The sequence below is a fragment of the Mustelus asterias genome, chromosome 28 (genome assembly GCF_964213995.1).
Source record: "Mustelus asterias chromosome 28, sMusAst1.hap1.1, whole genome shotgun sequence".
Classification (NCBI taxonomy): Eukaryota; Metazoa; Chordata; class Chondrichthyes; order Carcharhiniformes; family Triakidae; genus Mustelus; species Mustelus asterias.
In genome coordinates this window covers 6,867,063-6,882,496 of record NC_135828.1, presented here as the reverse complement: position 1 = coordinate 6,882,496, position 15,434 = coordinate 6,867,063, and the positions used below count along the sequence as shown (strand labels likewise).

Genomic DNA, 15,434 nt, shown 5'->3' with positions numbered 1-15,434 from the left:
GCGGCTGCCAGAGCTGTGAGAGCTGATGGGTTGCTGGGGTTGTGAGGAGGGGGTGGGGGGGGGGCTTCTGGATCTGTGAGGGCAGAGTGGGAGATACTATCAAAGCATTCATGCCCTGGAGAGATGTTTGAAGAGTAGAGCGCAGTGCCATCCCAGCCCAATTACAGGATGACCCTGTAAAATCCAGGATGGCTGGTCATCCTGGCACAGATATCTCTGAGGGGTGTGGGGTTGGAGGAGATTACATGGATAGGGAGGGACAAGAACCTCTTTAACCTGTGATTATCCCCCCTCTCCACTCGTATTGTCTGTACCTGTAAAGAGTTGATTACCTGCAAAGACTCGCATTCCAACCATTATCTTGTAATTGAGTTTGTGTCTACATATGCCATGTTTGTGAATCCAACTCTCCACTTGCCTGATGAAGGAGCAGCACTCCGAAAGCTTGTGATAACAAATAAACCTGTTGGACTTTAGCCTGGCGTTGTGAGACTTCTTACTCTTGTGGGAGAATCTAGAACCAGGGTCATTGTCTTTTTTTTTTAAAAAAAGGGGTTGTCCATTTGAGACAGAGATGGGAAGTTATTTTCCTCAGAGGGTCTGAGTCTCCGGAACTTGTCTTCCTGAAAAGGCAATGGAAGCACAATCTTTGAATGTTTTCAAGGCAGAGCTAGATAGATCTTGATAAGCAAGGGGGTGAAAGGTTATTGGGGGCAGGTGGGAATGTGGGATTGAGGTCACAATCAGATTAGCCATGATTTTATTGAATGGTGGAACAGGCTCGAGGGGCTGAGTGGCCTACTCCTGCTCCTAATTCATATATTCCTATGTTCAGTTCTGCAAAATTCTTATTGATCAGGTGGTTCCGTTGCAGATGTGATCTGTGAGTGCCATTTGGCAAGTGTGAAAATATCCCACAGCACATTTCTGAGGATTCTATAGCTTTTAATTACTCTGAAGATACAGTGAAGTTTTTAATGTGGTGCTAACCTTGTTTTATTTTGTTTTATTGGCCAGCAGAGCTCGTATTGTGTTTTACCCACTCTGGCTGCACTCTTGAGGCGAGAGAAGATAAAATGGAAGTTCTTCGGCCGACACTGATCAATATTGAGGGCCGGATTTACCGCAAAAACCACGTCAAAGAGCAGGTGTACCAGAATGAGGAAGAGGAAGACTTTACTTACTCAGGTATTCATAAACGTAGACTATAACTCCATTGTAAACCTTGTCAGAAAACAAAGTATTGGTGCTTATTCCAGTGAAAGAATATGTAACATTATTTAAGTCTATATATATATATATATATATATATAACAGTTCTTGAGACAAAAATTGCATGGAAGCGTGATATAGTTTCAAATCATAGAATCTACGACACGGAGACAGGCCCTTCGGCCCAACTGGTCCATGTCGACCAAAAAGCCCATCTAAGCTAACCCCATTTGCCTGCATGTCCCTCTAAATCTTTCCTATCCATGTATCTGTCCAAATGCCTTTTAAATGTTGTCAATGTCCCTGCCTCAACCACTTCCCCCGGCAGCTCATTCCACACTCGCACCACCCCCTGTGTAAAAAAAGTTGCTCCTCAGGTTCCCATTAATTCCTTCCCCTCTTAACTTAAACCTGCGCCCTCTAATTCTCAATTCCCAACCCTGGGAAAAAGACTGAGTGCATTCACCCTATCCGTGCCTCTCATGATCTTATACACCTCTATAAGATCATCCCCCAGTCTCCTACGCTCCAAAGAAGAAAGTCCTAGCCAGTCCAATCTCTCCCTATAACTCATTCCCTTGAGTCCTGGCAGCATCCTTGTAAATCTCTTCTGCACTCTCCAGTTTAATAACACCTTTCCTATAGCAAGCTCATTTCTTGTCTTCTCAATGTTTAGCCATTTCTTTAATAAGTCCAATATTCTGGCCTCAACCCACTTTTCCTGGCCACCTGTTTCAGCAGTCCAGAGAAGGTTCACTAGGTTGATCCCAGTATGAAGGGTGAGAAGGATGTTAAGAGGCTTCAGGGTGATTTAGACAAGTTGAGTGAGTGGGCAAATCCATGGCAGAGACAGTATAACGTGGATAAGTGTGAAGTTATCCATGTCGGTAGGGAAAACGGAATGCAGAATATTGACTAAATGGTGATGGTTTGGGAAATGTTGATGTACAAAGGGTGTCCTAGTCACATACTCTTTTAAACTCTAGTGGAAACAAGCCCAGTGTGTCTGTTCTATTCCCATAAGACGAGTCACTCATTCCAGCTCAATCTAATAAACCTCTTCTAAACCACCTCCAATGGACTTGCATCCTTCCTTAAAAAAGGAATCCAAAACTGCACACAGTATTTGAGATACCGTCTCACCAATAACTGAAGCATAACATCCTTACTTTTATGCTCAGTCCATCACACAAACCAGCCTCCCATCCATTGACTCTGTCTACACTTCCCGCTGCCTCGGAAAAGCAGCCAGCATAATCAAGGACCCCACGCACCCCGGACATTCTCTCTTCCACCTTCTTCCATCGGGAAAAAGATACAAAAGTCTGAGGTCACGTACCAACCGACTCAAAAACAGCTTCTTTCCTGCTGCCATCGGACTTTTGAATGAACCTACCTCGCATTAAGTTGATCTTTCTCTACACCTTGGCTATGACTGTAACACTACATTCTGCACTCTCTCCTTTCCTTCTCTATGAACGGTATGCTTTGTCTGTATAGCGCACAAGAAACAATACCTTTCACTGTATACTAATACATGTGACAAATTAAATCAAGTTCCTCTCATAATAAAGGATACCATTCCATTGGCCTTCTTCATTATATGCTGTACCTGCGTACTAACTCTTTGTGACTCATGCACTAGAACGCCGAGATCCCTTTGCACCTCAGAATTCTGCAGTCATTCTCTGCTTGAGTAACACTCTGCTTTTTTACTCTTCCCGCCAAAATGAACAACTTCACATTTTCCCACTTTATACTCCATCTACTAGATATTTGACCACTCACTCAACCCATCTATATCCGTCTGTAAATGCCTTGTCTCCTTCACAACATACTTTCCTACCTATCTTTGTATTGTATGCAGATTTAGCTACCCTGCCTTCGTTCACCTCATTGGCATCACATTGATGCAAATTAAGGCCCCAGCACAGACCCCTACGTGTCTCCACATGTCACATCCTGTCAATCGGACAAAGACCCATTTATGCATACTCTCTGTTTTCTCCCAGCCAATCTTCAATCCAGTTTAATATGTTAGCCCTACACCATGGGCTTTTAGTTTCCGCGGTAACCTTTGATGTGGCACCTTATCAAATTCCCTCTGGAAATCTAAGTACAGTACATCTACAGGCTCCCCTTTATCCATATCACATGATAATCTCATCATGTGACCTTTTTCCAAGTCCAACGATCTTTTCCAAATAAGGTGAATAGTTGGCTCATTTCAACATCCTGTGTGTGGGGCTTTCACACCTCGAGAGTTTGAGACAGCTGGTGTCTTTGTATCTGAATGACCCATTCAATTTGAAATTACTCTTTTGAATTGGTTTAAGGAAAGGCATTGAATCACCATCAGTCTGCAAGGTTCATTTTGTTCCCTCTTGAGACGGGACTGGGTTCAATCCCCAAAAGAAGTCAGGTGATCCTCGAGTAGCCATCTTTTTGTAGCCTTTTGTTTTCAACTTTTTAAGATATAAAAATTAGTCTGAAGTTCAGAATATACTGGGGACATGACACTCTGTAGATTCTCGTGCGCTCCTGGGGGCCCCTAGTAAATGGCACATTCCTGAAGATGCAGTGTCCTAACCTCCGAACAGCAATCTCTGCTGTTCATAGAATCCCTAAAGTGCAGAAGGAGGCCATTTGGCCCATCGAGCCTGCACCAACAACAATCCCACCCAGGTGCTATCCTCGCAAGCCTGCATTTTTACCCTGCTATTCCCCTTGACACTAGGGGCAATTTACCATGGCCAATCAACCTAACCTTTGGACTATGGGAGGAAACCCACGCAGACACGGGGAAAATGTGCAGACTGCACACAGACAGTGACCCAAGGCTGGAATTGAACCTGGGTCCCTGGTGCTGTGAGGCAGCAGTGCTAACCACTGTGCCACCCGTTACTGCAGAGAAAATGCTTAGTTCGTATGCAACAGGAGTAGTATACTATCAAACAAAAAACCCCCAAAATTCTTGAGACATTTCCAATGGCAATATGCCTGTCGACAGATGAGCAGAATTGTGATGATGTCCTGGAGCCTGTGATCTCCTTGCAGAGCCCAGATTGAAACCTGGTTTGAAACCAGGAGATGCATGTGTGATGTTTTGTCATTTCTGGAGAGCTCTTTGTGCTGTCCCGTCATCTCCCGCTCCGAGTCTACAACGCAGCAATCTCACTAGCTTGGCTGCTGAGCACAGATCCTCATCCCGTCGTACAAATGCTGCCTCCTGCGTAGGCATTGAGCAGTCTCCAGTGAGTCACTAATAGTCGCTCCACTGCACATGTTACCCAAGGTTTTTCAGTGGAAAGGCTTGCACAACTTTAAAAACAAACAGTGTGACTCAGTTGTAATTAAAACTTGAGCGGAAAACTAATTAAAACCTTTATCTTTAACAGGCTGAGAATTGGTGGAGTATGGTGTAAGAATTTTCCAATGTACTGACCTTTTGTACCGTTCCTTACAGGGAGAATATAGACATGGATAAAACAATGACATGAAAATGGTTCTGTCCACTGTTAAAGGGAACAGAATGCAACTTTTTTGCATTCCACCTGGACGTTTCCATACCATTCCTCAATTTTTATTGGTCTTCCTTAATATACTAACATATATATGTAATATGTAATTATATGTAGTATAATATGTACGGTGGCACAGTGGTTAGCACTGCTATCTCACAGCGCCAGGGACCCGGGTTCGATTCCCAGCTTGGGTCACCACTGTCTGTGTGGAGTTTGCACGTTCTCCCCGTGTATGCGTGGGTTTGCTCCGGGTGCTCCAGTTTCCTCCCACAGTCCGAAAGATGTGCTGGTTAGGTGAATTGGCCGTGCTAAATTCTCCCTCAGTGTACCCAAACAGACGCCGGAGTGTGACGACTAGGGGATTTTCACAGTAACTTCATTGCGCTGTTAATATAAGCCGACTTGTGACTAATAAATAAACTTTAACTAAAGTAACCAAATCTTGACTAAAGTATCCCATTGTACCAGAGATGGAACAACCATCGCTTATGTTTCCTATGTCGTCTTGTTTTGGATTCAGATATGCATCTATGTTGCTGAACTGTGGCTGTGAATTGGAGCTCCAAGGTTCAATGGTGCCATGAATGATTTCTCTCTTTGTTGTGTAGGAGTTGTAGACTGTATGGATGAGCCTTGCGACTCTGCACTTATAGAACAGACAGACCGAGGCTATCGCTGTGCCATGGCTGTGCCCAGTGCTCTTTACAAGTGAGTTCACACCATTTGGGATTTACAGGCATGTTTCTGTTTGCCCCAGACTAAACCATGTCCTTTTCCCCCACCTGTCCTGGACACACAGGGGAGACCTTAAACGATCCCAGCAAACTGTTTGACGTAGAGCAGGGAGTTGTCCCAGTATCCTGGTCAGTCCTGACTGGTGCCAGAAACAGAATAATTATGATCTCATTGAGTGGATGGAGCAGACTTGATGGGCTGAATGGCCTATTCCACTTCCACGTCTTAAGGTCTTAAACAGGTTAATTAGTTTTCAATCTAACGCACAAAATAAGCAAGGTATTTACTGAACTCCCCAGTAATTCATTCACGCATAGCATGCTTTGATAGTCTAGGTGTGAGAATATAAAGGGAAATGTTACCTTTCTCTTGTCGAATACCTGGGTATAAACAGCACTAGGCATTAAGAGTACTTAGGCTTTCAAGCTTTAATTACTTGTGCACAAATGAGAACACAATACAGTGCAAAGCATTGCAAGGTGTTCTGTCGATTCATACAGAAAATGTAGCAGTTCACCGTATCTTGCTCTTTGGAATTTTGTTATTGAAAGGGTCTTATTTTCATCCTGTGGCCAAGGCTGGGAACACTGTTTATGAAACTAACACAAGGTTTAGATTAGTCGCTTATCCTGAGTACACAAGCGGTGGCCTCACTGAAGGCCTTGTTTGCTAATAAGCATTTTCCATTACTCGACAGAGTTGTTTGGCATAACTTAATTTCCACAATTGTTGTAACTTAATTTTTCACACCAGCATCTGCATTTTTTTAACTGCTTTTAACTATAGTTTCAAAGCAATCCCATGGTGCTTTATTTGAAGTGAGCATCCTTAATCTTGCAGAACAAAGTGAATTAAATATTTGGCCATAGCTGGAATTACAACTTAATTTCCACACACACTATAATATTTGGGGATGGCTCGATAGACTGATAAACTGAAGTCTGTACCCAAAGTGTAAACCCGATTTTATTTTCTCTCCTCCAGACTGCTTGTGCACGGCTGGATTTCATTCCAGATCTTATTAGCAACGTTAATAGTTAATAAATGTTAGCAATTAGTTTCTAAAAAATGTTCTTACTGGCCCTGAACATTAACAGGGTGGCACGGTGACACAGTGGTTAACGCTGCTGACTCACAGCGCCAGGGACCCGGGTTCGATTCCGGCCTTGGGTCACTGTCTGTGTGGAGTTTGCACATTCTCCCAGTGTCTGTGTGGGTTTCTTCCAGGTGCCCCGGTTTCCTCTCTCAGTCCGGGTTAGGTGGATTGGCCATGCTCAGTTGCCCCTTAGTGTCGGGGAAGGGGGGCTAGCTAGGGTAAATGCATGGCGTTGTGGGGATGGGGCCTGGGTGGGATTGTGGTCGGTGCAGACTCGATAGGCCTAATGGCTGCCTCCTGCACTGTAGGGATTCTATGAATAATAAAAATGTTCTTGGCAGCAAAATATTAAACTGGCCAAGGCCAGTTAGAGACTGCTTGTGTTTTCCTGTGTTGCCATTGGGTGGCAGTGCACTATGCAATGTGCGGCTGTAATAAGCACAGCTTTGAGGTTTTACTGTGTTCACATACCCTGAGATGTTTCACGGTGGGGGGCTGGGGGCTGGATAGCAGTTAGGAAAAGAGCTGAAGGAATAAAATATGAAAGGCAAAGTTGATTTGATTTATTATTGTCACATGTATTAACATAACAGTGAAAAGTATTGTTTCTTGCGCACTATACAGAAAAAGCATACATTCATAGAGAAGGAAATGAGAGAGTGCAGAATGCAGTGTTACAGTCATAGCTGGGGTGTAGAGAAAGATCAACTTAACGTGAGGTAGGTCCATTCAAAAGTCTGATGGCAGCAGGGAAGAAGCTGTTCTTGAGTCGGTTGGTACGTGACCTCAGACTTTTGTATCTTTTTCCCGAAGGTGGAAGAGAGAATGTCCGGGATGTGTGGGGTCCTTAATTATGCTGGCTGCTTTGCCGAGGCAGCAGGAAGTGTAGACAGAGTCAGTGGATGGGAGGCTGGTTTGCGTGATGGATTGGGCTTCATTCACAACCTTTTGTAGTTTCTTGCGGTCTTGGACAGAGCAGGAGCCAGACCAAGCTGTGATACAACCAGAAAGAATGCTTTCTATGGTGCATCTGTAAAAGTTGGTGAGAGTCATAGCTGACATGCCAAATGTCCTTAGTCGTCTGAGAAAGTAGAGGCATTGGTGGGCTTTCTTAACTATAGTGTTGGCATGGGGGGGACCAGGACAGGTTGTTGGTGATCTGGACACCTAAAAACTTAAAGCTCTCGACTCTTTCTACTTTGTCTCCGTTGATGTAGACAGGGGCATGTTCTCCTTTATGCTTCCTGAAGTTGATGACTATCTCCTTCATTTTGTTGACATTGAGGGAGAGATTATTGTTGCCGCTGTCGTGCTGAATCTTGCAATTCACTGGATAGACCACAGTTCAAGTGCTGTGGACACTTTTGGGCACCACACTTAATCAGGAAAGATTTAAGGTACAGAGGAGCTTTTCCAGGATGTTACCGGGGATGAGGAAACTCAGAGGTTGGAAAAAGGAAGCACTGTTTTCTTTGGAGCAAAGAAGGTTGAGAAGTGACTGACGCGAGGTTTTTAAAGTGAGGGGTTTTGATAGAGCAGGTGGAGGAAAGCTGTTCTTCCTGGCAAATGGGTCAGTAACCAAAAACAATCGGTTGGGGGGAGGGGATGGGGGGGGGGGGGTGGTAGTCCCGGCTGTCTGTGTGGAGTTTGCACGTTCTCCCCGTGTCTGCGTGGGTTTCCTCCACGTGCTCTGGTTTCCTTCCACAATGTGGAGATGCCGGCGTTGGACTGGGGTAAACACAGTAAGAAGTTTAACAACACCAGGTTGAAGTCCAACAGGTTTATTTGGTAGCAAAAGCCACACAAGCTTTCGGAGCTCTAAGCCCCTTCTTCAGGTGAGTGGGAATTCTGTTCACAAACAGAGCATATAAAGACACTAAGTTTGAGTTTGTGTCTTTATATACTCTGTGAACAGAATTCCCACTCACCTGAAGAAGGGGCTTGCAGCTCCGAAAGCTTGTGTGGCTTTTGCTACCAAATAAACCTGTTGGACTTTAACCTGGTGTTGTTCCTTCCACAATCCAAAGATATGTGGGTTAGATTGATTGACCATGCTAAATTGACCATAGTGTCAGGGGGATTAGCGGGGTAAATATGAGAGGTTACAGCAATAAGGCCTGAGTGGGATTGTGGTCGGTGCAGACTCGATGGGCCAAATGGTGGCCTCCTGCACTGTAGGGATTCTATGAGCAACTTTCAAGGTGACAGCCCAAACACATGGGTGCTCTTTCTAAGAACCAGTACAGGCACCACGGGCCTCCTTTTGTACTGTACATTTCTATGACTCCTTGAGGTGACTAGGGTTAGTGGAGGGGTTTGAAGACAGGGAGTGACATAACAAAGGGTTCGGGGAGAGAATTCCCAAGGATAAGAGTGTGATGATGACTGATGGTGTTCCTTTTAGTGTCAGGGCTTTTTTTTATTCATTCATGGGACGTGGGCATCGCTGGCCAGCCAGCATTTATTCCCATCCCTATTTGCCCTCGAGAAGGTGGCGGTGAGCTGCTGCCTTGAATCACTGATACAACTGAGTGACTTGTTGGGCCATTTCAGAGGGTAGTTGAGAGTCAACCACATTGGTGTGGCTCTGGAGTCACATGTAGGCCAGACTGGGTAAGGACGACAGATTTCCTTCCCGAAAGGACATTAGTGACCCAGGTGGGTTTTTCCAACAATCGACAATGGTGAAAACGCTGGAAAACCTCAGCAGTCTGGCAGCATCTGTAAGGAGAGAAAAGAGCTGATGTTTCGAGTCCAGATGACTCTTTGTCAAAGCTACAAGGCACAGAAAGTGGGAGATATTTATACTGCAGGGGGAGGGAATGAAAGATGAGTCATAGCCACAGAAACCAGGGGAAAGGCTGCTAATGGCATTCTAAAATAGAATGAAAACAAAGGGGCCGAGGTGGGGTAGAGCAAATCATCTGAAGTTGTTGAATTTGATGTTTTCATTTTGTTTTATTTAATTTTTTACTGTTCTCTACCTTTTATTTCTTTATTTCTTCATTTTTCTTCCCCCTCCCCCCAAACTCTTTCCCCCTACTTCATCCCCCTTCCCTTACCTTTTCTCCCCCCGCTTCCCCCTCTGTCCCATCTTCTCCTTTCATCTCTAGACAAGTACAAGTTATTGCCAGTTAGAAAAATAGTCAGAAACTTTTTCCCAGGGTGGAAGAGTCAATTACTCGGGGGCATAGGTTTAAGGTGCGAGGGGCAAGGTTTAAAAAGAGATGTACGAGACAAGTTTTTTTTTTTGCACAGAGGGCGGTGGGTGCCTGGAACTCGCTGCCGGGGGTGGTAGTGGAAGCAGATACGATAGTGACTTTTAAGAGGCGTCTGGACAAATACATGAAAAGGATGGGAACAGAGGGATGTGGTCCCCGGAAGGGTAGGGGGTTTTAGTCCAGACGGACAGCATGGTCGGTGCAGGCTTGGAGGGCCGAAAGGCCTGTTCCTGTGCTGTAAGTTTCTTTGTTCTTTGGTTCGAATTCTCTTCAATGGAAGTGACGCAGTTTTATAAAGGAGAGATTTCCTTTACAGAACCTATAATTAGCCAAGTTTTTTAAGTGAGGTATGTTTGCCCGATAAAAATCCATCATAAACGTCTGTCACTTTCTGAAAGGCAAAACTACTTGACATTTGTCCTGTCTGAGGATTTAATGTCTTCAAAATGAGATCTAGCAAAAAACCTTTTGACTGTTTCATTTGTTCCAAGAGCAAAGGTGCTGCCATCCCCACCGTGAAGTACGTTTTGTCCAATTAAAAACATAGCTTTTCTTTTTCCACAGACACATAATTGGGAAGAAAGGGGAGACGAAACGGAGACTGGAGACTGAGACGCGAGCGACTATAACGATACCCAAACCTGGAATAGAGGGAGAAATTGGTGAGCTTCAGCAGATGTCCAAAGGGACTGTTTTATTAGCCCGTGAAATGCTTGTTAAGTTGTAAAAGGAGGCGCACTTCTGTTTTTGTACATGTTATTAAGCTGTCCGTACCTGCGTGCAGCAAGGTATTCAGGCTTGGACTGATAACTGACAAGTAGCATTCACGCCACCGCACAAGTTCCAGGAAATGACCACCTCCAACGAGAGGGAGTCTGACCTCCTCCCCTCGACATTCCGCATTGCCACGGTTGAATCTCCCACCATCAGCATTCCAAAGGCCACCATCGACCAGAAATTATTTGAACCAACCATCGAAACACAAAAGTAGATCAGAGGCTGTGTTTTCTGCAAGTCAGGCACCTCCGACAGAACAGTTCATAGAAGTCAGCCATAGAAATCCTACAGTGTAGAAGGAGGTCATCCGGCCCATCGAGCCTGCACCGACCACAATCCCACCCAGGCCCTAGCCCCATAATCCCATATATTTACCCAGCTAATCCCTCTAATTTATACGTCCCGTGACACTAAGGGGCAATTTATCATGGCCAATGCACCTAACCCGGACTGTGGGAGGAAACTGGAGCACCCGGAGGAAACCCACGCAGACATGGGGAGAACGTGCAAGCTCCACACAGACAGTGACCCGAGGCCGGGAATCGAACCCGGGTCCCTGGAGCTGTGAGGTGGCAGTGCTAACCACTGTGCCACCGTGTCACCCAGCTCTGTGACAACTGCAGTGGCTCAAGAAGGTAGCTCCCCACCACCACCTCGAGGGCAGTTAGGGATGGGCAGTAAATATCACCCCTGCCCCTGATGTCCATATCCTAGGAATGAATTTTAAAAAGTGCCTCACAAATATTACTTCTGATTCAGAGTCGATCTGCGTTGTGAGATGTGGGTGTTAGGACCACTATGAAAGTAACGCATCTTGTCTATGAAACAAAAAATGAAAATGCTGGAAAATCTCAGCAGGTCTGGCATCATCCGTAAGGAGAGAAAAGAGCTGACGTTTCAAATCCAGATGACCCTTTGCCGAAGCATGTTGTCTATGACTGTTTCACCTCTATAGTATTGATGCATTCCCAAAGATTTAAGCTCATAGAGTCAAAGAGGTTTACAGCATGGAAACAGGCCCTTCAGCCCAACCTGTCCATGCCACCCATGCTTCATAGTCTAGGTCCTTCAGGTCAGATGGTCAATCAAGGTCTTGCTTCTGGTGCCTTGAGGAGAGTTTGAAGATCCTGTGGCACTACTCAATTTCTTTCAGTGCTGATCTCCAATTCCCCACCCAAACAATACCAAAAAAGACCCATCCTGGTCATTTAATGTATTGCCGCAAGTGAGATTTTCAGTGCAAGGTTTTTAATGTGGCGAGTGAAGGATGTGGTGGCTTTGGAGAGGATACAGAAAAGATTTATAGAGTCATAGAGGTTTACAGCATGGAAACAGGCCTTTTGGCCCAACTTGTCCATGCCGCCCTTTTTTTTTAAACCCCTAAGCTAATCCCAATTGCCAGCATTTGGCCCATATCCCTCTATACCCATCGTGCCCATGTAACTATCTAAATGCATTTTAAAAGACAAAATTCTACCCGCCTCTACTACTGCCTCTGGCAGCTTGTTCCAGACACTCACCACCTTCTGTGTGAAAAAATTGCCCCTCTGGTCACTTTTGTATCTCTCCCCTCTCACCATAAACCTATGCCCTCTAGTTTTAGACTCCCCTACCTTTGAGAAAAGATATTGACTATCGAGCTGATCTGTGCTCCTCATTATTTTATAGACCTCGATAAGATCACCCCTCAGCCTCCTACACTCCAGAGAAAAAAATCCCAGTCTATCCAGCCTCTCCTTATAACTCAATCCATCAAGTCCCGGTAGCATCCTAGTAAATCTTTTCTGCACTCTTTCTAGTTTAATAATATCCTTTCTATAATAGGGTGACCAGAATTGCACACAGTATTCCAAGTGTGGCCTTACCAATGTCTTGTACAACTTCAACAAGACATTCCAACTCCTGTATTCAATGTTCTGACTGATGAAACCAAGCATGCCTTCTTCACCACTCTGTCCACTTGTGACACCACTTTCAAGGAGCTATGAACATGTAACCCTAGATCTCTTTGTTCTGTAACTCTCCCCAACGTCCTACCATTAACTGAGTAAGTTCTGCCCTGGTTCAATCTACCAAAATGCATCACCTCGCATTTGTCTAAATTAACTCCATCTGCCATTCGTCAGCCCACTGGCCCAATTGATCAAGATCCCGTTGCAATTGGAGATAACTTTCTTCACTGTCCACCATGCCACCAATCTTAGTGTCATCTGCAAACTTATTAACCATGCTTCCTATATTCGCATCCAAATCATTAATATAAATGACAAATAACAGTGGACTGAGCACTGATCCCTGAGGCACACCGCTGGTCACAGGCCTCCAGTTTGAAAAACAACTCTCTACAACCACCCTTTGGCTTCTGTCAAGAAGCCAATTTTGTATCCATTTAGATACCTCACCCTGGATCCCGTGAGATTTAACTTTATGCAACAACCTACCATGCGGTACCTTGTCAAAGGCTTTGCTAAAGTCCATGTAGACAACATCAACCGCACTGCCCTCATCTACCTTCTTGGTTACCCCTTCAAAAAACTCAATCAAATTTGTGAGACATGATTTTCCACTCAAAGCCATGCTGACTGTCCCTAATCAGTCCTTGCGTCTCTAAATGCCTGTAGATCCTGTCCCTTAAAATACCTTCCAACAATTTACCCACCACAGATGTGAGGCTCCCAGGCTTTTCCCTGCAGCCCTTTTTAAACAAAGGCACAACATTTGCCACTCTCCAATCTTCAGGCACCTCACCCGTGACTATCGATGATTCAAATATCTTGGCTAGGGGACCCGCAATTTCCTCCCTAGCCTCCCACAATGTCCTGGGATATACTTCATCAGGTCCTGGGGATTTATCTATATTGATGCACTTTAAGACTTCCAGCACCACCACCTCTGTAATATGTACACTCCTCAAGACATCACTATTTATTTCCCCGAGTTCCCTAACATCCATGCTTTTCTTAACAGTAAATACAGTTGAGAAATATTCATTTAGGATCTCACCCATCTCTTGTGGGTCTGCACATAGATGACCTTGTTGATGCAGGATGTTGCCTGGTATGGAGGGCATTAGCTATGAGGAGAGGTTGGAGAAACTTGGTTTGTTCTCACTGGAGCGACAGAGGTTGAGGGGCGACCTGATAGAAGTCTAGAAGATTATGAGGGACAAGGACAGAGTGGATAGGCAGAAGCTTTTTCTCAGGGTGGAAGAGTCAATTACCAGGGGGCACAGGTTTAAGGTGCGAGGGGCAAGGTTTAAAGGAGATGGACGAGGCAAGTTTTTTACACAGAGGGTGGTGGGTGCCTAGAACTTGCTGCCGGGGGAGGTAGTGGAAGCAGATATGATAGTGACTTTTAAGGGGCGTCTTGACCAATACATGAATAGGATGGGAATAGACAGGTATGGTCCCCGGAAGGGTAGGGGGTTTTAGTTCAGTTGGGCAGCATGGTCGGTGCAGGCTTGGAGGGCTGAAGGGCCTGTTCCTGCGCTGTAATTGTCCTTATTCTCTGTTCTGCTGTTGGGGTCAAATTGGTCAATCTATTGGAAAATGCACTCATGCAGCCACTGCAGTTGGGATGAGGCCTGGGATACACGACGTTATGCAGAGGCAGCTCTGTGCTGTAGCTGAGCAGAGACTGATTCGTGGTGATAGAAGGAGAAACTTAATTTCAACCTTTCCTTGTTTCCAGTCATCACTGGGCAGCAGCGAGCAGCTGTCACGTCAGCACAGACCCGGATCGAGGTGATGTTGGAGAGTTACCGCAGGAAGCAGCCCTTCACTCATTTCCTGTCCTTTGCCATAAATCACCCCACGATCCAGGAGCAGTTTGTGAAGTTCAAAGAGCGGGTGCTGGATGAGTGCTCCCAGGTACGTTGCTGAGGCTGGAGCAGTACCTCTGCCCAAGGTGAGCTGGGGTTAGGAAAGGACATGGGCTTGATGAACCAGGCTGATATCTGCAAGAAATAGGTGTTCCTGGCAGGCTGCATAGCCATCCATTTGAGTACCAGCTGGCTGAAGATGCTTTAAAAAGAACTGGCACTGACACTGACCTCAGGATTTTCTGCAGTGACTTACAGCCAATGAAGTACTTCTGAAGCAAAAACGGAAATTTGAAATAAAAACAAAATATTTTTAAAGTTTATTGGTTAGTATCACGAGTAAGGCTTACATTAACACTGCAATGAAGTTACTGTGAAAATCCCCCTAGTCGCCACACTCTGGCGGGTACGTTGAGGGAGAATTTAGCATGGCCAATGCACCCTAACCAGCACGGGATTAGTGGGTAAATATGAGGGTTAGAGGGATTAGCAGGTAAATATGTAGGGATAGGGCCCGGGTGCAGACTTTATGGGCCGAATGGCCTCTTTCTGCACTGTAGGGTTTCTATGGTTCGATGGTCTTTTGGAGTGTGGGAGGAAACTGGAGCACCTGGAGGAAACCCACCCAGACACGGGGAGAATGTGCAGACTCCGCACAGACAGTGACCCAAGCCGGGAATCGAACCCGGGGTCCCTGGCGCAGTGAGGCAGCAGTGCTAACCCACTGTGCGAAATGTTGGGAACACTCAGCAGGTCAGGCCGCATCCGTGGAGACAAAAACAATTAACCTTTCAGGTCTATGATTTTTCATCAGAATGTTCTGGGACTAATAGCATTTGGTAGGGGGAAGGAGGTGACCAAGAGACAGAACAAAGAGGGAGGAAGAAAAAGAGTGAGTCAGAGCGGGCTTCCAATTGCTTGTTCTCTTTCTTCCTCTCTCTTTGTTTCAGTTCCTTGGTCACCTCTTTCCCCCCTACCCCTCTGCAAATCTCCCTCCCCCCACCTGCTTGCTTTTGCCTCTCTTTCTGTCCACTGGTTCTCACACATTC

The 15,434-nt window shown here is 45.4% G+C and overlaps 1 protein-coding gene across 5 annotated transcripts in view; it reads left to right on the top strand.

The window, feature by feature from the left end:
* The window catches only part of ascc1 (activating signal cointegrator 1 complex subunit 1), a 73,686-nt gene that overhangs the window by 1,746 nt on the left and 56,506 nt on the right, over positions 1-15,434 (top strand). For 3 of the 5 annotated variants that reach the window (XM_078199483.1, XM_078199485.1, XM_078199487.1), the window contains exons 2-5: positions 1,021-1,188; positions 5,345-5,444; positions 10,353-10,450; positions 14,256-14,434. In XM_078199483.1, coding sequence (XP_078055609.1) covers positions 1,077-1,188; positions 5,345-5,444; positions 10,353-10,450; positions 14,256-14,434 — 489 coding nt within the window. In that variant the 5' untranslated portion in view covers positions 1,021-1,076. Of the gene's footprint in view, positions 1-1,017; positions 1,189-5,344; positions 5,445-10,352; positions 10,451-14,255; positions 14,435-15,434 lie in introns of all 5 variants that reach the window. The other 2 variants (XM_078199484.1, XM_078199486.1) reach the window with 1 other exon arrangement.